Genomic DNA, 21,695 nt, shown 5'->3' on the forward strand with positions numbered 1-21,695 from the left:
GTGGTGCCGCATCATTAACAGCTAAAGGTCGCACCAATGTCCACATGGCTGCGGGACATGATGTTGATGATATTGAGTTGAGACTGACAGCAAGATCTTGCTCTTTGGATAATGTTTTCTGATGTGCTTTTATAGGACCACAATGCAGACACAGATCCACGGCCAGGCATGCCCCAGCCCCATTCATGCAATTTTCTGCTGTCACACGAGCATTTTGACCCAAATTATGGCTGTTTTTGGCTTCTCCCCTCCCCCTTCTCTGACCTGGGTCAATGCCTCGACTCAAAGAAGTTGCACATCTTTACTCGGACTGTCCAACTCGTATAATCTGTAGGCCCTACATCATGGACCATGGACAGATCATTTCTCAATTCTGACCTTGTGCAAGTAACTTCACTTTGATTGCAATCTTTAAACCCCGAACTCTCGAGCCCTGGGTTAGAGTGAGGACTTGTCCAGATAGCCTCTAGTGCATAGTACCATAATGCATGGTATATGCACCATGAGAACCTATCACTGTTGTAGGCTACCAAAGAGCAGATGATAAGGTGACCTGTTTCCCTCGACCTTTTATACCCCAGGTGGGGGTTTAAATGAAACTCACCTGTGGCGTAGGGCCTATGCCAGAACGGATGGGCTCCAGAAAGATGATTGTTAAGCTTGCTACGATGGTCATCTTGATATGATGAGGGGACGGTGCGAAGATGAAAATACATGACGTAACAATTTGTGGATGCTGCCACATTAGAAAAGAAAATGCATTGACCACTCTGTCTTTTCAAAACTGAAGTAAAGAACATTTTTGTCTCTGTTCATTTTCGAACTGTGCAACTTTCAAGTGCAGAGGTCTGAGACCAGCAGTGTACTAACCAGCCACTATATCCGCCACCCTATGTCCACGTATACTGGACACTCAAATAAGCAAATGCAAACAAGATGTGCCTTTGGTTGAAACCGGAGAAATGGACAAAAATAGAGTCACAACGGCATCGGTCGTGTCTTTCCAGACGTTTAGATGAGTCCAGGAACACAAGACGGCGCCACTGACTGGATAATTTCCTGACATGGAATTGGTCCACATGCTGTACTTCCGACCGACAACCACGACGAAAATATTTTATTGCACATGCTCTAAATTCCGCACTTAATCTCCATTTTCACAGTAAAAAGCAATCCTGAAGGGTCCTTGATGTATTGATACGATCACTGAGTTTCCACTCCATATCTTGCAATTATGCTTTCCCTCATTTTCCACCTGAATTCCCTCCGATTCATGCTGCCAGCAGTTGGCATGCTGGGGGTTTCTCCAGCCTTCCTGACTCTCTGGGTGCCCTTCAAAGTGTTGTCAACCATCCTACCCAAGAGATTTTTTGTTCGTGTCGATGACAGCTTTTATTCCTTCTACCAGCGACTGGTTCTGTTCTATTACGAGCATTATACTGGTATTCAGGTACGTCATTTAACTCTCCGCCAGCCAGCCCCACGCGCACATACAATTTTAACTCGCACAACGTAGTGAGTGTTCAGTGTAATGGTTACGTATACACTGTATGTAAAGTGTAAACAAAATGCATATATCCATCATGTCCATCGAATCTGAAAAAATTTGTGCAGACCCATGACAATTCTGGTTCCGGTACAGTTTTGTCGCATTCCATATGGGTCGCACGTTGGCCGATCCTGCATTCATGACGCACCGCACCCACAGTTACGACATCGGACGTGAATCCCATTGTTTCCTTCCTCGTGACGCAATTATTTCATGACGTCATGAGCCATTGACCATTCACACAAGTAGATTTGTTCACTCCGGCGCCACTGAAGTGCGGGTGTGGGACATCATGTACTGTATTTAAAAATCGTCTGCTAGGACATACAGTTGTGTGAGTTCACTAGAGCTTGCTCTTTACATATTAGCCTACATGAATTATTCATTCATTATGAATTATTCATATTGAATAGACAGTATGCGAAAATAAATTTCGGCCATCTTTTCATGGCCAGCGTAAGTTTACCATGACATTAAAAGTCATGTTTTAAATCAAAACATCACGAAAAGCATTCAAAATATCATGAACATTAAAAGGCATGGACAACTTGAAGTAAATTGCTTGAATGAGCTTGTATATTTTTACTTTGATGCCATGGTAAACGAATGTTGCCTGTGAAAAGCGATGAAAAAGGTCGTTTCTGAATGGCGAAGTTTATTTTCGCAGGTTGTCCATTACCGATGGCAGTCACGAGTCACTACAGTCAGGCATCAAACACTGCAGTCCTCGGGCATATAACTTCTGCATTTGAAGACTTATATTTCACGGGATTCCCTTTTTAACATGACTGTTGTTGTTTATTTCAGCTTGTACTGTATGGTGATGCGGAGGAGATTATGAAAAAGAAGGAAAATATTGTCTACATGTCAAATCATCAATGTACAGGTAAGATAACAACTTTGATGTTATCTTGTTTTGAGAACCTGACAGAGGCAGCACCTGACTTTAATAAAGTGGCACAAAGATGAAAATAAATGAAGTGACAATGATGTCAAACCCTCGTGATGTCACTGACGTCACCTCTCGTACACTGTCACCACTGATGGGCGTAAGAATAAAAGGTGATGTCACTTCTGTCATCAGGCATCTGAGGTAGGTTGTCCAGGGTTGATGATGTCACAACTTTTTTTGCGTCGAGCTACTGAATTATAGAGGAAACTCTCTTATTTTGTTGAAGAAACATAAAAATTGGTCTTCAAAGCTGACGGTTACCAGATAAAAAAGTTAATGGGCTAACTTGACGATGTCAGAAAAGAACCGAGTTTGAGACTAGCAGTAGGCCTGGCTTGAGACTTAAATCTGGAGTGGCCGTTTTATTTTCCCCCCCGTCGCTCAGTGGAGCAAAATGGGGACATGAAAATACCGTCCGGTCATTTGTGAGCACGATATCTGGAGAAGTTAGCAATGTATCAATGCCAAATTTGGTGTGTGGGTATATACACATTATAGGCATTAGTAAGTACCCTATCGAAAATTAGGTCAGCGCATCAAAATCCAAGATGGCTGTTGCCTTGCGTCTTAAATCTTGCGAGTGTATTTGTGAACGCGATATCTAAAGAAGTCGATGACGTATTAAAGCCAAATTTGTTGGGTGGGTGTAGGGTAGAATGGGGTAATTGTAGCCCCGGTTTAATTGTAGCCCCTGCCTATGATACTGATTGATATCATAATGCATCAAACACTGCAGGGGCTACAAATAAACCGGGGCTACAAATGCCCCATTCTACCTTATATAGGCACTAGTGCGAACCCTATCGAAAAGTAGGTCACCGTGTCAAAATCTAAGATGGCTGCCACCCCAGTGTAAACACCCTTGAGGGACGGGGGACCTAGGCGTAACGATTGTTAACACCTGTCCTCCAAGTGCTACACATATTCCTGATGGTAAAATAAAAGACTACTCTTGGAATTGGGCTGTCAAGAACTATTTTGCATCTGACTCCGAGAATACTATTAGAATTGGGCTATCTGAAGAATTGTTTTGCATCTGACTCCGAGAATATCATGAACTAAAATACTTCATAAGGTAGAATGGGGCATTTGTAGCCCCCTGCAGCCCCCTGTTTGATGCATGGGGATATCAATCAATATCATGGGCAGGGGCTACAATTAAACCGGGGCTACAATTACCCCATTCTACCCTTTGTTCTCTTGTAATTTCAGTTGATTGGATTGTTGCTGATATGGTATCAGTGCGCCAGGGCAGTTTGGGACATCTCCGATATATCCTCAAAGATGGTCTACGGTATTTCCCGTTGTATGGATATTATTTTGAACAGGTAAGCTTTCGGGATACCATAGTGTTTTGGAATTTTGGATGAGCTCCCAGGGTGCATTGAGTTGTGGTTCTTATTTGCATTTTTTCCGTCCAAGTCATATAAAGTAGACTTTCAGTCTTTGGAATAGAACTTTTTCCTTTTTATCCATCAGAGTGAGGGGGTGTTGTCGAGGCAAGCGCCATCTGGCTGTCGCTCTGTCTGTCCTTCTGAACAAGCTGAACTCGTGATTTCTGTTACATTGACCAGTATTTTTGAGCATTTGACTCTGAGCCCCTTCAAGTGTGGCAACTGTCTGATCCTCTAAAATAACAGTCAAGGTATCAGTTTATATTGAATTCAAACAGTTGTGTGAAAGTGGAGCAAGAGGAACGCAGGACTTATGAACCAAGTTTAGGAAATCATTCAGATAAGTGATTTGAAATGTCTGTTGTCCTTTGCAGCATGGATCAGTGTATATCAAGAGGGCAGGTAAATTCCAAGAGGCGAGGACTGTCAAAAATTTGGAAAGATTAAAAGATATGCCAGTAAGTCAAGGGCCATTTTCCAATGCTTATAATCAAATATGTGACCCGCTCTACCAAAACTAGGCGCTTGTCGCATCTGAACTTGACAGGTTGATACGGACTTGTTGTTCATTTCCCTATTGTAGACCTTTTGTGAAATGTGACCAAATCAGTTTGTAATAGATTTCACAAAAGGTCTACAATAGGGAAATGAACAACAAGTCCGTATCAACCTGTCGAGTTCAGATGCGACAAGCGCCTAGTTTTGGTAGAGCGAGTCACATATGGTCAAAATGTGTGTTGTTGATAAAAATTTCTTAAAAAATGAATTTTAAGTTCTTATCATATAGTGTTTTATACTTTAGGCTACAACAGTCATAAATGACTTGACATTCTTTTCCCAGCCTAAATGCAGAAACCCTTTTGTGGAAACCATGAAGGGCACATAATGCTCGACACTTGGCCATTTCAGACCAGTTAAGAATATCCCAAGTTTTCTGTATGAAAAGTGCCCAGTTGCAAAGTTTTGTCAAAATGGATCAGTTTATTCTGGTGGATTGAAAGGGTCAGTTCCCTCGCAAGTATTTTGGAATACGAAAATATCTTGCACTGATATAGAGAGGGAATGCCCATCCTTAAATCAGCATATTAATAGGGATTACAAATGATTCTGCTTTACTTCAATTTTTCAAAAGACCGGGAGCAAGTGAACAATTGTTGTAGAATGGCCTAACCACAATATTTCCAGTAGCAGTTTTCTTTTATCTGTAGTTCTGGTTGGTAGTCTTCCCAGAGGGGACCAGGTACAACCCAGAAAATCCAAACGTCATCGCAAAAAGCCAAGAATTTGCTCAGAGTAGAGGTAAGATCATATTTCAATTCAAACTGATTGCTTGAGATTTTTATCAATTGGTGCCTCGTACCTAATGTGGTATGATGAATATCAAAAATAAATAAGCAAGCCTTAATATAAATATTTGGTGCAGTGGAACCTCCCTTAGCAGACACCTCTCTATTAAGGATGAACTCTTTATTAAGGACGCTTGTTTTGGTCCCAAATTTGTTGTTTCCATTCAATTTGACCTCTTATCAGGACACCTCTCTATTAAGGACAACACTTGTCAATCCCATGGATGTCCTAAATAGAGAGGCTCTACATGTATTGTGTAATGAATATCACTTTATAGTGTAGCCCACGTTTTGTCTGAATGCATCTGGTAAACTACAATAGAACCTCTATTGCAAAAATCATTTAAATATTAAGATTTCTTTCAGCACAAAGAATACAATTCACAAAACATATCAAATGTTTATACCCGTGGTAAAGATTATACTACCCCGGTATGTCTTGGAAGAGCGCACATAATAAAATCTTTACAACTGACAACAGGGAGAAAAGTTAGATATGTTTTGTGAACTGTATTCTTTATGCCAAAATAAATCTTTTTTATTTAAATAATATAATATAACTCACGGATAACTACATTGTACAATAACTTTGGGACTTGTCATATTTTTCAAGATAAGACACTGACAGTGGTGCCACTGTCGGGGAAAACCGGACAAGTGGATGCTCAAAAGTCATAACTATAGTGTACATGTTTTGTCTGAATGCATCGGGTAAACTATTTCCAATGATATGAATTATTGAAGTATCATCGAAAGTCATCAGTGTTACTGTTAATTTTAGCATGTTGTAGACTGAAAGTTTGCATAATTGAAAACTAAGTGCTTCAGCTTCAACTTGAAGTTCTTGGTATCAAAACTTGATCAAGTTCAATTAACGTCATTCAGGAGTAAATGGGTACCTAGCTGGCAGAGATGGCACACTTACTACATGTATGAATGTTAGTCCTGAGCGCTGTATGGCTGCAGCTTGGACCTGTCATACTCCCAGAGAGTAGAGTTGGAACCAAGAATGCTCAGGCCAATAGCTAGGAGTAATAATGTGAAGCACTTTGAGCGACTGAAACCAGTTGGGCCTGGTTGTTAGAAAGCATGGAGCTCATAACATCATGTTGACATGTTGTTTCATGTACATCAATGCACATGTATCAGCATGACGGCATGATGTTATGAACTAACATGCTTTCTAACAACCAGACCTTGGATTTAGTGCTATATAAGTCACATAATTATTATTATTTTATTCTGCATGAGAACATTGATTACTTGGTCTTTCAATGTGAGGGCTGTACCGAAAAAGGTATTTCTTCACACTTTCTTTCACACTGCCTTTCTTTTAGACCTTGCTGTTTTGGAGCACGTGTTGACGCCTCGGTTTAAAGCGACGTGCCTCTGTATTCAGACACTCCGGGAGGAGATCGATGCTGTTTATGATGTAACGGTGGCCTATTCAAACACAAATAGTGCTGACGGCAAGCGACGCACTGCCCCCTCTATGCCAGGTAATCTTGTTAATTCCATCTTTTCATGCAATTGAAATAATAGCCGCACGTACACCACCTGAAAATGGACCACCAATCTTGGTTCGCGAACAATGCCGCACCATCGAAAATCCACCAAGCGCGTACACCAGCGCTGCAGCTAGTTATAAAATCCGGCAACAGATGGCGCGCCAACAATAAGCAGAAAGCGCCATTTTGAAAGTGCTGCCTGTCGCCGAACCATCTAACTAGCTAATTGCCAATCCATTTGCGCGTACACCACGAAAAGCCGCGCTTTTAACAAGCCGGGCAAATTCGCCCGGCAATTTGTATCGGCAATGGAATTCGAACCAATTTGTCGGGGCAATGTGGTGGTATACGTGCAATTGGTCCACCAATATTTCGTGGTTTACGCGCAGCTTTTATGCGATATAAAATAATTGCTATGCATCGATGCACTCTCTTATTTGTGTCACTTCGTTATTCAGTATGTCATCAATTATGCTGATTCGGCAAGATTGGACAGCTGTAAGCAGTTAATCATAATAGGCATTCACAGCCAGTTTGATTTGAGGGGAAGACATTTATATGTTTGCATATATAAATAATAATAATAATGATAAGATGTCTTAATGTTTGACAGAGAATTATGGATGAAATTGTAATGCTGTTAAGTCCAAGAGGTCTGCTGTTATATGTGACCTAGTTGTTGAACTTTTAGACTCAGAATATGAACATTATGGAATCGATTAACTGACATGTCACACAGCTACCAAGTCCTGTGATCAAGGCAGTATATCGATATTCCTTGACCTTAGTGTTTATATGCCATGTCAAACAAAAGACGAATTCAAGAGAGAAATCTTGAGACAAGACCACTAATGAATATTCATAGGTTGGAGGGTCGAGGCCTATCAATTAGACGAGTGCATGTTTTTTACTCTCAAGTACATATTTGGAGAGGTATTGAAAAAATATTTGCTGTGGCAAGTCTACAGATATAAAGAAATTGTTTGGTAAAAAATAATTTTGAATTTTGACAACCTGGCCATAGTGGTTCAAATTTGGAGTGAAAATGGCCGAAATGGGTAAAAATGTCCACTTGTGTCAAACTTGTGAATTTAAAAAAAAATTTCCGTGGTCAATCACCAATTTAAATCGCACCAGTTACTCGCAAGACTAACCCATATATCATATCCGAATTTCAGTTTCACAACTCCACGCATTCTTTGATGCATCGCGGTCAAACATTGACAATTTAACTGCTAAAAGGCTTAAAAAATCAATTGTGGTCTTGTCTCTCTTTGGGTAGCTTGACTGTGTGTGATGGACTTGACCTCCATGTTTCAAGATAGGAGTCGCAACACCAGTAGCCCCGATCGGTGACAATCTGTAGTGGCAAGCCACAAGAGATACTTGAGGAGAAGTGTATTCATAACCACCTAATCTTTAGTCAGGCTTTAAACAAATGTTTGATTAGTGATATACAGTGGGTACTCGATGAACTGGTTTTGTCACCAGGTTTCCATCATTATGATATGCATTTTAGGACCACAACAGGGTTTCTTCATGAAGTAATGCCCGTGATCTAGGCCTACATGAAAGTGTTGATGTCCTAGTAGGAACCATGAACAAGTTGAAACAGACATCCCTGATTTCATGAGCCTGGATCATTGTACAATAACCACTGTGCACAACAAGGCTAAAAAGTGTGCTCATTGGCTGATATTTATAAAAGACTAGTAAATGCTTTTACTTTAAACTTCACGTACATTGACACTAGCCATCTCTGTAGAAAACTGTGGTAAAAGCATTTACTAGTCTTTATAAATATTAGCTTAGTCTGTTAGCCCTATGCTTCACTTGTTATTGTAAACTAGGCCTAGTCCCCTTCTGGGCCCCACTAATCTTGACTTAGTAAATTCTAGCAAAGACCAGTTAATTGAGTACCCACTGTATTTATATACGAATATTCTTTATTCATGAAATATTTACATCATCATCATCATCAATAAGGCGTCATGGCTCAGACTTGGGCCTTTGCCGTTTACATTTGCTGACGGCGCATGGAGTCAGCAAGAAGGATTTACAGTTTGGTTAGCAAACAATAGAAAGAAGTGAGAAAGTAGTGCAAATATCAACACAAAGGAGTGCAGTGCGATGAGTGGAACAGATATGTCTGGTGCAGAGTGTTTTAAGTCAGGTTCGCATATAACAGCCTGAACCTAGACTGGTGTGTCATGGCAGCGGTGATCGTGGATTGTGCTGTAGTGTTCGCCCGTGGGCGTGAACATCGCAATGGTTACTGACCTAGAAGCTTCCTTTGGTTGGCGTTCTTTGCTTGAAGTCGAATTTGTTCAGCGTGACACTAGTCTGCCAGGTGGTTCTTGAATGTTCAGTTAACTGTTAGAATAGTATGATAATGATCTATTATATGGATTGTTAGGCGAAGATATTTGGTAATGGCGATGAAGCAAAAATGGTAAGATATATTATGTCGAGGCGGCACCTATCGACATATGTTTGATGGCTAGTGGTGAAAGATGGTTTAGTGAGAGCAATGACTGGCTAACGGGTGTGGGTGATGGATGATGGACGGGGCCAAGGCGATGCCTTTTGGCCAGATAATGAATTTATGGTGAGTTGTTGGCTACTTGTATTTACAAGATGGATTTAAATGATGGTTGATGACCAGAGGGTGACGTCAAGGCATGGACCTATTGACGTTGTTCAGGTCTCAAAAACGCATGATATGGGGTAGTATTTACAGCGTCAATGGAATTTGATGGGTAGATGATTTGACATGATCGAGGCATATACCTGTCGACCATACTAATGGAGTGATGAGGGACATGGTTTAATAGTGTATGGTGCATGGTGAGAAGGTGCTTAAATTTTACAGCTCATAATATGAAATATCATATATTTAGCTTACACAAATTGGATTACCAGCAGTGTGTAGATCAGTTCCTCATACGTGACCCCCTTAAAATGGAGATCTGCGCAACAGCTAACCAATGCCAGTGTGGCATATCAAATCATTGATACCCTGCTCGTTCTCACCTGCATCTGGCAGCATCAGGAGATCACGTATAAGGCCTGCTGTCATTAACTCACCTTCTGTCGGTATTCCAATATCTATTAACCTCGCAGATTGCAATAGTAAATTGATGATCTTGTTACAGACTTCCTTCAAAAGGTGTCGCCACAAGTACATGTTCATGTGGCTCGTATTGACATCAAAGACATCCCCGAGGATGAGGAGAAGTTAAAGTCATGGATGATGGAGAGATACGTCTTTAAGGAACAGTGAGTTCAGTAGAATCTCTCTCAATTGGACGCCAGAGGAATCAACCAGGTTGAGGAAGTTTACGCAAAAGAGAACAATTTGAACTTCTGTTGGCGTTAGAATGGTCTAGGAGAGCTTTTCTTTGAAGTTATTCTGACTAAAATATCCCGATTGATCTTCCACACTACAGTATTAGTTTCCAGCACCAAATACCACAGGAAATGGATAATTCAAAATGACGAAATAGAATTATTAGGTTCCCGCTCTAGCAATTAGCTTTGTGTGGATTGATGCATTGTCAATGCACTGTGGGATGCTAGAGGGACCCTCTATGACGCCACTAGCATTGGGGTTGACATCATACTTTTGAGGTGACATAAAGTACTAACTCCAAAATATTCCCATGCCAGGAGTTAATTGTCAGTGTGCTGCCTGAGAATATTGAAAAACTTGTTTGTCTGCAATCAAAAAACATGAGAGTTAAAAAATCGTCAGAAAAGTAGTTTACTGGTGAAACTGGGGAAGAACAAACATGTTGAAGAAATACTGCTCTTGACAAAATAACTTGTACCAGTCTGGCGTGGCCAAGCTGATGCAATATGCTCAAATATTCTTCTTCATCTTTTAGGCTGCTGAAGCGATTTTATTCGGACGACCCTGCAGTGTCTGGGACGCTGGACGACAAAGGAGTCGTCTCTCCCTTACCTCTGAAGAATACACTTCCAGCTCTCCTGTTTTGGACTTCCTACACATCTCTACTACTAGCGACATCTAGTGGCAGAAGTTTGTACTGGAGAATCAGCGTCTTTGGTACGCTTTCGTTGCTCGGGCTGATGGCAATTCGTTCGTGAGATGACCTGAGGATGGAGAGTAGGCCAAGCATTGTCCACAACAGGATACCGTTGTTGTTCGCCAAGGTTCGGCAAGGTTTGGTAACTCAGTTATCTCAGGGTGCCCCAGCAAAGCGCTCTCCTGATCTCTCTATAATTCATGCTCAAAAATATTCTCTTGAATGACTTTTATCGAAAGTGTAGGTGCTTGTTGTAAATTTGCATTTCTCGGCTGTGTAGGTTTTTTTCTGCATGGGCAGGGAGGTAGAGTTTTTTAGGTATAGAAATTGCCAAGTATTAGTAAAACAGAACTGTGAATCTAGTTATGTGCTAAAATCAAACAAATTTGTCACTCTAGATTGGTTCTCACCAAACACTCTAGGTCATTTGGTGTAAACCCCAGGCAAATTTCCTCGAAGTTTGGCCTATATTTTAGCTCTAACGGCTAACTCTTAGCTCTTAACTCTTGTAGTGTTTTGAGATACAGCTATACCTCCAGTTGATTATCACTTCCTTAATTCCAACTATGCAATGATATCCAGGTGCTATGCATAATAAAGTAATTCTAACATACCTGGATTTAGAACGAACCGCACTTTACAGTGTAAATGCACTCTGCGCAAACGAAGCCTTGTTTTTAATTCAGCGGTTATGGTTAGGCAACCATAACCGCTTGGGTTGGTACAAAATGTGGAAGCCGTCAAAAAGATTTGAAACCACATTTTCCGTTGTTTCATTTGAGATGTTTTAGAATAGAAATTGATACCTCGCTGTCTGTATTTATTCTCTCACGAAAACCACTCGGGTGGAGCTAAACTGTTAGCATTTTAGCGGTTTTGGTGAAACAATCAGTACCTCCAGTTCGGTATCAATTCCTTAAGCAAATATTTAGACATTCCATGTATATGTATGACTTATTCAGGACACAACAACCAAGCACAGGAGGTCACAGGCGACCATAGAAATCACTTGATAATCCCTGTTGCTAGAGTGATCAAATATTTATTGTAGGTGTATCTTATAATGGTATACCACATCCAGGTTTGTGATTTGTGATTTGATGATTACAATTGTGGAGAAATTGGAAAGCCTGCTATCGCCAAGTGAAATTTAGTAAATTTGCCAAAATATAGCATCGCAAAGATTTCACTGTTTACAGTATTATAAAAGGGGAGGGTTTGCACTGTGCACTCAGTGCACTGCACAGCAGTTAGAAAGGTTGCCCTGCACCCTGCCCTTATCTATCTGGGCCACCCCTCTTTAAAAGAAATTTGTACAGAGGTTACAAAAAAACGAGTTGATCCACCCTTCTTCTTCTGTGGAGGAATGTCCTTTATTGACTTTTGGTTGGTGTGCTTGGCCCTGTTACCAAAGGTTAAGTAACCCTAAGAGCAGATAGTCAAAGGAGGGAGGACCAAGAAGCATATCAACTTATTTAATGGACTTGTTGGTGAATGAATATTAGATTCTTACGTTTTATGTTATTGTTTATTGAATGCATGTTTAGTTGTTTTGTGGGCTGGCTTTGTATGCTTGGGTGTGGTTTTACAGTTGTTACACACTATTGAACCTTTTTTAATGTTACAGGGCGTGTTCACACTCCAGGCTATTTGATTAGGGAAATTACACACTTATTTTAAAGTCGGTTTGGTCTTCAAAATGAATATGCGTTCAATGTATGTTGAAGAAAATTTTTAATTTATAGTCGTACTTCCACCTATCAAATCCCCGTGTCTTTTGGGCTTACACCTATGAATTGCCGTGACTAAATAGACCTGTGTGTCAAATCCCCGTGTCTATTAGCCCCATCGAGTTCGATGGGGCTAATCGGAGGCTAATTTAGACCTGTGTTCAACACGAGTTTTTTGATAGGTGGAATCTGAATAGACACGGCAATTGCAAGTTCTAAGATCCGGCGACAGATGGCGCGGTGTTGTTGCCTCGGTATTGCGCCCCCTCCAACGGGAAAGAAACACAGGAGAGCTCCCTACCTACAGCGCACCTGTCACTATTAACCATTATCTAACACAACTGATAGGTGTAAGTGCGCCGCGGGTTTTTTGACACACGGCGAAGACACGGGTCTTGAAAAAACACGGGGTTTTATGATAGGTGGAACTACGACTATTGTTTACGCCGTCAGGGATGTCAAATTTCTGATTAAGGTTGAATTTAGACTTTTTGGCTCACCGTAGGGGAGTCTATGTAATACCGCAGTGTCCGTCGTCCGTCGTCCGTCGTCGTATCCTATTTCAAAAACAGTGGCACGTTTCTTAACCGCAAGGGCTATGAACTTGAAACTTTGTACACAGCACCCCCTAGGTCAGGTGACCTCTGACACTGAATTTCGGTCCGATCTGATTCTCAACTTGGCCACCAGGGGGCCAAATGTCGATATATAAAAAGTGTGATATCTCGCTTATTAGTGACTTGTTTTCGATGAAACTTGTGTTGTAGGTACTCATAGCAAATATACATCTTATATCGTACGGGTTTTTAATTTGACCTACTTTTCAAGTTCACAGAGGTCATATGGCGTAAATTGGCCGTTAGAGTGTAAACTATGGCACGTTTCTTAACCACTAAAGCTATGAACTTGAAACTTAGTACATATAACCCCCTATATCACATAGCCTCTGGTCCTGAATTTCAGTTTGATCTGATTCTCAACTTTGCCACCAGGGGGCCAAAAGTGGAAATCTAAAAAGTGTTATATCTCGCTTATAAGTGAATTATTTTCGATAAAATTTTCATGGTAGGTACTCTTAGGAAGAATACATCACATATCTTACGGGTTTTCAATTTGACCTACTTTTCAAGGTCACAGAGGTCATATGGCGTAAATTGGCCGTTAGAGTGTAAACTATGGCACGTTTCTTAACCACTAAAGCTATGAACTTGAAACTTGGTATATATAACCCCCTATATCACATAGCCTCTGGTGCTGAATTTCAGTTTGATCTGATTCTCAACTTTGCCACCAGGGGGCCAAAAGTGGATATCTAAAAAGTGTGATATCTCGCTTATAAGTGACTTGTTTTCGATAAAATTTTTATGGTAGGTACTCTTAGGAAGAATACATCACATGTCTTACGGGTTTTCAATTTGACTTACTTTTCAAGGTCACAGAGGTCATATGGCGTAAATTGGCCGTTAGAGTGTAAACTATGGCACGTTTCTTAACCAGTAAAGTTATGAACTTGAAACTTGGTGCAAATAACCCCCTACATCAGATAACCTTTGATGCCGAATTTTGGCCTGATCTGATTCTTTATTCGGCCACCAGGGGGCCATAATGGAAAAAGGAAGAAGTGCAATATCTTGCTTATTTGAGTGAATTGTTTTCGATAAAATTTTTATGGCAGGGACTTCTAGCAAGGATACACCACATGTCCTACGATTTTTGGATTTGACCTCCTTTTCTAGGTCACAGAGGTCAAATGGCGTAAATTGGCCATTAGAGTGTAACTATGGCACGTTTCTTAACTGCTGAAGCTATGAACTTGAAAGTTGGTACATGTAACCCCCTACATCAGATAATCTCTGACACCGAATTTTGGCCTGATCTGATTCTTGATTTTGCCACCAGGGGGTCAAAACTGAAAAAGTAGGACGTGCAATATCTCGCTTATTAATGACTTTTTTTCAATGAATTTTTTATTGCAGGGACTCTTAGCAATCACACGATATTGATCTCGTTGATGTCATAGACAATTATTGGTTGGATCATAAACTTATATATACTGCCCTGTCTTATTACTTGACATCAATACACATCTAAAAAAAGTCTTCATGCCTGATTGTGTTCACCGTGTTCACCATATTCACCTCTAAACTAAGCATGATCCTGCCTACTAAAAGATGTATACGGTGAGCACAATGGCCCCTGGCCGTTTTTTTCATTCCTCTCACCAGATGCTGAATTTAGCATCTGAACTGGGAAAAATCTCTCTTATAACTCTGTGGATCTTTGAAATTGAACCATAAAGATGCATTTTTGTGCCGATTTAAAAAGGACAAGATTCAGACTTTTTGCCTTGGCTCATCGGCATCCTTATGAATGGTGTTTCAATTGCAAAATTCATTACCTGCTAAGCTGATATTGACTGGACCTGGGACATAGAACTGGCTGTACTGTTTCGATATGTTTATGAGCCAATGGAGGTTGGTCTTGTATACAAGTATAAAAAGATTGTACAGGTGCTGCTCAACCAGCTTAAACATGTTGACACAGTATCTTCACTTGTTCTTGCCTGATGATACTCAGGTGAGCCTGCACACTGCACCTTTAAAGGCCACGACTCCTGCTTTTATGATTGCATGACATGTACAGATCCTCAAAGAGTAGACTTAAAGCTCCGCATTAAATCAAGTTTGATCAAAATTGAAGCACCCAGTCCAGAGATAAAGCAAGATTAACTGTTTTGTTTACATGTTATGTAACAGCCTTGGTTAGGTTTCTAAGTGAAGTCAGGCGGCAAGTTTACTGACATAGATCAGACTGATGTTTGATTTCTTACTATAATGGTATAAATTTGTCTGTATTACCTTACCTTATTATAGGGTATATCGAATGTCAATGAAAAACAGACTTCATATATCAATTTTAAGAGCATTCATTGATATTTGTCCTCCCAAGTAGGGCAATAGCCTGATCTACATCACAACTTTTGCTGAACCCGCCACCTGGTTCTAACAAGCCAGTTGCTAGCCTGATTAGGTAATCAAGTTGTCAAACACATAAATGGCTATATCTTCAAAATGGATGGAGCTAATTGCATTGGGTTTTCTGTATTGTATAAAGTGTTAGGTACACTTTTGAAATCGTCTTACAGCAGAAAATGGCAAAATACCTGGAGTTATGGCCTTTAAGGTACCAATCTATTCCACAACTAGGTTTTATATCCGAGATTTCCTTCTCCAAAATTTGTTGCCTTCCAAGGCTTGGGAGGCCTGTCTCCTCCAAGCATCCTGTCCACGGGAGTAATTCCAGTAAGAGCTCTTGCTAAATGATCTTTTCAGCTGAGTCTATTGCTAAGCAGACTTTGTGTTCTGACTCTTGAATAGAAGTTGTCCCTGATATATATTCCCGATCGAAGAACAGTTGTCGTGAGATCAAGAGATTTACAGTGCATTGAATTTGGCAGAATTTATGGGACACACCAACCATTTCACTACGCCACATTATTCGATTGGCTTGGGTTTTCTGCAACATCATTTTTAGCAATGACGTCAAGCCATGCACTGGGTTGTGCTGCATGACATCATGTCATAACGGAGTCCGACTGAAATTTCAGTTTGTCTTAGTATTCGTTACTTTCCTCGAGCAGAAATCATGTAGGACTTCCTGTCAGGTGATAGGTTTTGACCAATCAGAACCCCCGTATGTGATCATCGTTCCAAACAAGTATGATAACTCTCTTATGATTGGTCAATACCTGTCAGGAAGTTACAAATTGCTGCTAGGAAAGTGGCGAATGGGTTGTCTTGCATCAGACCGCAATATCAGTCACTGTAATAAAGTGGTTAACATAAGTCGTACTTCCACCTATCATAAAACCCCGGGTCTATTTAGACACGGCAATTCATAGTTGTAAGCGCAAAAGACGCGGGGATTTGATAGGTGGAAGTACGACTATAGTGAAAGTTTATGTAAATACATTGTTATGTCCAGGAAAGTATTATCTCTTTGTATTTTATATTATACCACATGCATTGTTTATACAGCATTATGCTTGGAATAAATCAAATATAGATTGAAATCATTGTTTGATTTAGTTTTTGGTCACCTGGCTATGGCAAGCCAAAGCGGAATTTATTCAGGACCGAGTAATAAATGACGTTTATCAATCAATACTGGCCTGATAAGTAAGTTGCTCGCTCCTGGGTACCTTCAGAGTATCTCCACTACCAGTGATTCATGCTGTCAATCAATACTGAACTTATAAGTAAGTTGATCGCTCCTGGGGACCTTCAGAGTGTCTCCACTAAAATACCAGTGATTCATGCTGTTAATCAATACTGGTCTGATAAGTAAGTTAATCGCTACTGGGGACCGTCGGAGTGTCTCCACTAAAATACCAGTGATTCATGCTGTTAATCAATACTGGTCGGATAAGTAAGTTAATCGCTACTGGGGACCTTCAGAGTGTCTCCACTAAAATACCAGTGATTCATGCTGTTAATCAATACTGGTCTGATAAGTAAGTTAATCGCTACTGGGGACCTTCAGAGTGTCTCCACTTGAATACCAGTGATTCATGTCGTTTAGCAATCAATACTGGCCTGAGAAGTAAGTTGATCGCTCCTGGGGACCTTCAAGGTGTCACCTACAGAATATGAATTATTAATGCCATTAATCGATCAATACTATTGAAATAACCAAGTTAATCACTGCTGGGGACCTTCAAGGTGTCACCTACAGAATATCAGTAATCATTGACATTAATCGATCAATAATATTGAGATAATCAAGTTGGTCAGCGTGTATCCTCTAAAATGTCAGCGATTAATGCCATTGATCAATCATTACTGGTCAGATAACCTTATTGATTGATGCTGGGGACCTTCAGCAAGTATCCTCGAATATATCAGTGATTAATACCATTAATCAATCAATACTGGTCAAATGACCTTGGTGATCACTGCTATGGACCTTCAGCGAGTCTCGTCGAATAGGTCAGTTATTAATTCCATTAATCAATCAATAATGGTCAGAAAACCAATTTGATCACTGCTGCACGGGGACGGGACCTTCACCGTGGCTCCTCAAATATATCACAGATTAATGTCATTATTCAATTAACTCTGGTCAGATAACCTTGTTGATGGCTGCTGGGGATTTTCACAGTGGCGCCCCTCCTTCCTTGCAAAACATCTTTTGTCTCAGAAGGGGCCAAATATGTGTTAAAAACAGGTTCTAAGTTCTAGGAGCAATGCTCCCCCGCCCGCATCCCGCTAAGTATGGTCCGGAATATTGTTGAGGGGACTGGGCAGTTGATCAAAACTCTATTGTCTTTTTGATGCTCTTTTGATTCATCATCAGTTGCTTGAATCAATAAACACAGTTGAGATCGTCCAGCAGTAGGCCTATCCTCTAGATGTCGATAAATGTCGCCATTAATCAATATACACAAGCTAAATAAATCACAGGGACTCCCCCCAGAAAAAAATCTATAAAAGTAGGCCCACAAAACATTTAAAGCCCGTGTGAAATAATGTTGGTCAACCGCGGCCTGGAACCACGACTAGAACCTATCAACGCGCGGGTCACTTTAGGCTCTGGAGCGACGATCATCAAAGTGGTCCCCAGCAGCGATCAGAAGGGCCCCAGTAGCGATCACTCTCTCCGGATGCGCATGTTTCGCCCTAAGAACGATCAGAATGACGAAATGGACTGCATTGGAGTCTAATCTAGACATATATAGGCGATACGCAATTTTCATCTCAAAACCAATTGGAAGTGAACATGATAACATAGGCTACCGCATCTCTGGAACAAATGATTGATAGTGTTGCTAATTGCTTTCAAGCTTTTGAAAATTAAACGTATTAGATTTATATCATCAAATTGAATGAACAATCTTCACCACCAAGGTTTTTTCATCATCATAGCCATGAATCAAAATACTGAAAAACATAACTGACCGGAGCCCAAAAAAAGTATTATAAAAGTGACTCTAAGCAGGATTCGAACCCATGAAACAATTAGGGACAGAGTCCGACGCGCTATGCTCTGGGCTAAAATGGCTCTTGGAAGTAGAGGCCGACAACTTTGGTAGGTTTGATCCCGGAGTTTGATCAACCCTTTCTTAGACAATTTGCGCATGTCTCTGTCACCATTAACCATTTGCGCATGTCTTTGCAACGTCACTGCGAATTATGAAAGTGCGTGGTGCTCATTCACCCCCGATTTCTCATGTATAGCACAGGTAAAATTTGACGAAGCTCATCTGATGTAAGTTCGATGTTCATTTTTAATGTTAATCTGCAGTTTTTATTCTCTCTTGAATGTTTAGGCCCCATTATCAAGTTCTGAAGCGTCTAATTTTATTCTAACATCAAAATCAATATTGATGTCGCAGCGAAGTGTACACATAGATAGATGACCCAGCCATGTTCGAAAGTCTGTGCCATCTTGGTTTTTGGCTCACCGTGGGGGAGTGTATACAACACCACAGCGACGTCGTCCGTCGTCGTCTGTATCCTGTTTCAAAAACAGTGGCACGTTTCTTAACCGAACTTGAAACTTTGAACACGTAATCCCCCAGGTCAGGTGACCTCTGACTCTGACTTTCTGTCCAATCTGATTCTTGACTTGGCCTCCAGGGCGTCAAAAGTTAAAACCTAAAAAGTGTGATATCTCGTTTATTAGTGACTCGTTTTCGCTAAAACTTTTATTGCAGGTACTCCTAGTAAGGATACATCACATGTCTGACTGGTTTTTGCTCTGACCTAATTTTCAAGGTCACAGAGGTCAAATTGCGTATATTGGCCATTAGAGGGGATCTATGGCACGTTTCTTAACCGCTGAAGCTATGAACTTGAAATTTGTTACATATTACTCCCTAAATCAGATAACCTCTGACACCAAATTTCGGTCCGAACTGATTCTCGACTTGGCCACTACAGGGGGCCAAAAGTTATAACCTAAAAAGTGTGATATCTTTCTTGTAAGCGACTCGTTTTCACTAAAAAATTTATGGTAGCTACTCCCAGCATGAAGATATATCACATATCATACAGGTTTTTGATTTGACCTAATTTTCAAGGTTGCAGAGGTCAAATGGCGTAGGCTGTTTGAGGGTAACTATGGCACGTTTCTTAAGCGCTGAAGCTATCAACTTGAAATATAGTATACATTACTCCCTAAATCAGATAACCTCTGACACTGAATTTCGGTCCGAACTGATTCTCGATTTGGCCACCAGGGGGCCAAAAGTTAAAACCTAAAGTGTGCTTGTAAGCGACTCGTTTTCGCTAAAAATTTTATGGTAGGTACTCCTAGCATGGAGATATATCACATATCATATGGGTTTTTGATTTGACCTAATTTTCCAAGGTTGCAGAGGTCAAATGGCGTAGGCCGTTTGAAGGTAACTATGGCACGTTTCTTAACAGCTGAAGCTATGAACTTGAAATTAAGTACACATTACTCCCTAACTCAGATAACCTCTGACACCGAATTTCGGTCCGATCCGATTCTCAACTTGGTCACCAGGGGGCAAAAATAAAAAAGGTACAAAGTGCAATATCACGCTTATTAGTGACTTCTTTTCAATGATATTTTTATGGTAGGTACCCCAAGCAACGATTCATCACATGTCATACCGACTTAGGTTTGACCAATATACTAAACATGTAGCATGATTCTTAACCAGCCGGTGAGCACAATGGCCCCTGGCCGTTTCATTTAGAGAAAATCTTTAAGCACTTGGGTGCCTGTACACCATGCGACATCCTGACGGAACCATGTGGTTTAAAAATATACTCCGCGTCTCGATATTTGTCTACAAGGTAGGATCTAGGAGTATAGCAAAATCCTGAGTTCAGGTTGAAAGGTATAACCCCATTCACTTTCCGCCTGCAACTCATGCTATTCACATTCCAATACTGTATTTTCATGGCTATGTTTAAAATTACAGAGAGTTTATTTTGTACACGAAAAATTATGAATATATTTAGTGCCGAATCAAACATGACCCAGTGCCCTTACTCTGCATATTAGGCACCTTAATTGACCCCCTCACGCCTTCTTTTCAGGTCTGCTTAGATCATGACTCGTACACACTCATACACACTTATTATCTTTTCAACTGTTTCGTTGTTGATATCATCACTCAGGAATATATCCTTTATCCTTCAATCCTTCAGCACTATAACTGCACCACCCATCACTTTACTCTCCTTCCCTCCCATGCACTAAAATTGCATTCACCATGCAATAATCCCAGCCCACCCCATCCTGGCACATTAAAGAATAAAATCCTGATCGTATCGTTTGATGAAATAGTTGTTTATCAAAAGTAAAGACTTTAATTTGGGTTTAAAGAAACGACATAACACATCAAAATTTCTCTTCATCAGAAAAATTGTGGTTAAAACGCTACTAGTATTTTTGTTATAGCATTTTGCCTTTCTCTGATAAATCATTTGGTTTAAAATACGAGTGCATCTTCCTGTCGGCAAAAGAATTCAGTAGCAACTTCAGCTGAGGAAGAACATTACGTTAGCTACCTGATCCAGGAGAGGGAAAATGCATGGCAGGGTCTCGATCTTGGAGTTTGCTTGAATATGAAGCAGGCAATCTGCTTTCAGGGTAAGGTTTGAAACTTTAGTGTGCTAATTTCAAAACGGTTTTGCTTGTGCCCAGTAGAAATATACTATTAGCTAGAGCATTCTTAAGTTGAAATCTTCTTTAAAACATTTAATCGGGCAATGTGAAATTCTGCTTTTTAGCTCACCTCTTAGCAGAGGTGAGCTTATCCCATACCGTGGCGTCCGTCGTCCGTCGTCGTCGTCGTCGTCGTCGTCGTCGTCGTCGTCGTCGTCGTCCGTCGTCGTCCGTCGTCCGTTAGCAGGGCACGTTTCGTAACTGTTAGAGCTATTGAGTTGAAACTTGGTACACATGTACCCTTATGTAATGACACCTTGGAGACCAAGTTTCGGTCCGATTCGTTTCATGGTTTGGCCACCAGGGGGCCAAACGTTAAAAGTGAAAATATGCAATATCTCCCTTAATAGTAGTCGGGAAATTTTGAAAAAAATATGGTAGGTACTTCTAGCAAAGGTGCATCATATATCATCCGGGTTTTTGATTTGACCTCCTTTTCAAGGTCACAGAGGTCAAATGGTGTA

General features: G+C 40.6%; 1 protein-coding gene across 1 annotated transcript; it reads left to right on the top strand.

Annotated features, from left to right (window-relative positions):
* The first annotated feature begins 1,100 nt into the window (after positions 1-1,100).
* LOC135496761 (1-acyl-sn-glycerol-3-phosphate acyltransferase epsilon-like) lies at positions 1,101-16,573 on the top strand. Its single transcript, XM_064786246.1, has 8 exons — positions 1,101-1,450; positions 2,357-2,435; positions 3,714-3,829; positions 4,270-4,353; positions 5,104-5,194; positions 6,579-6,740; positions 9,905-10,028; positions 10,637-16,573. Exons 1-8 carry the CDS (start codon positions 1,235-1,237, stop codon positions 10,857-10,859), a joined length of 1,095 nt encoding a protein of 364 aa, XP_064642316.1. The 5' UTR covers positions 1,101-1,234; the 3' UTR covers positions 10,860-16,573.
* Positions 16,574-21,695: the final 5,122 nt, after the last annotated feature.

Source organism: Lineus longissimus, chromosome 12 (genome assembly GCF_910592395.1).
Source record: "Lineus longissimus chromosome 12, tnLinLong1.2, whole genome shotgun sequence".
In the NCBI taxonomy this organism is placed as follows: Eukaryota; Metazoa; Nemertea; class Pilidiophora; order Heteronemertea; family Lineidae; genus Lineus; species Lineus longissimus.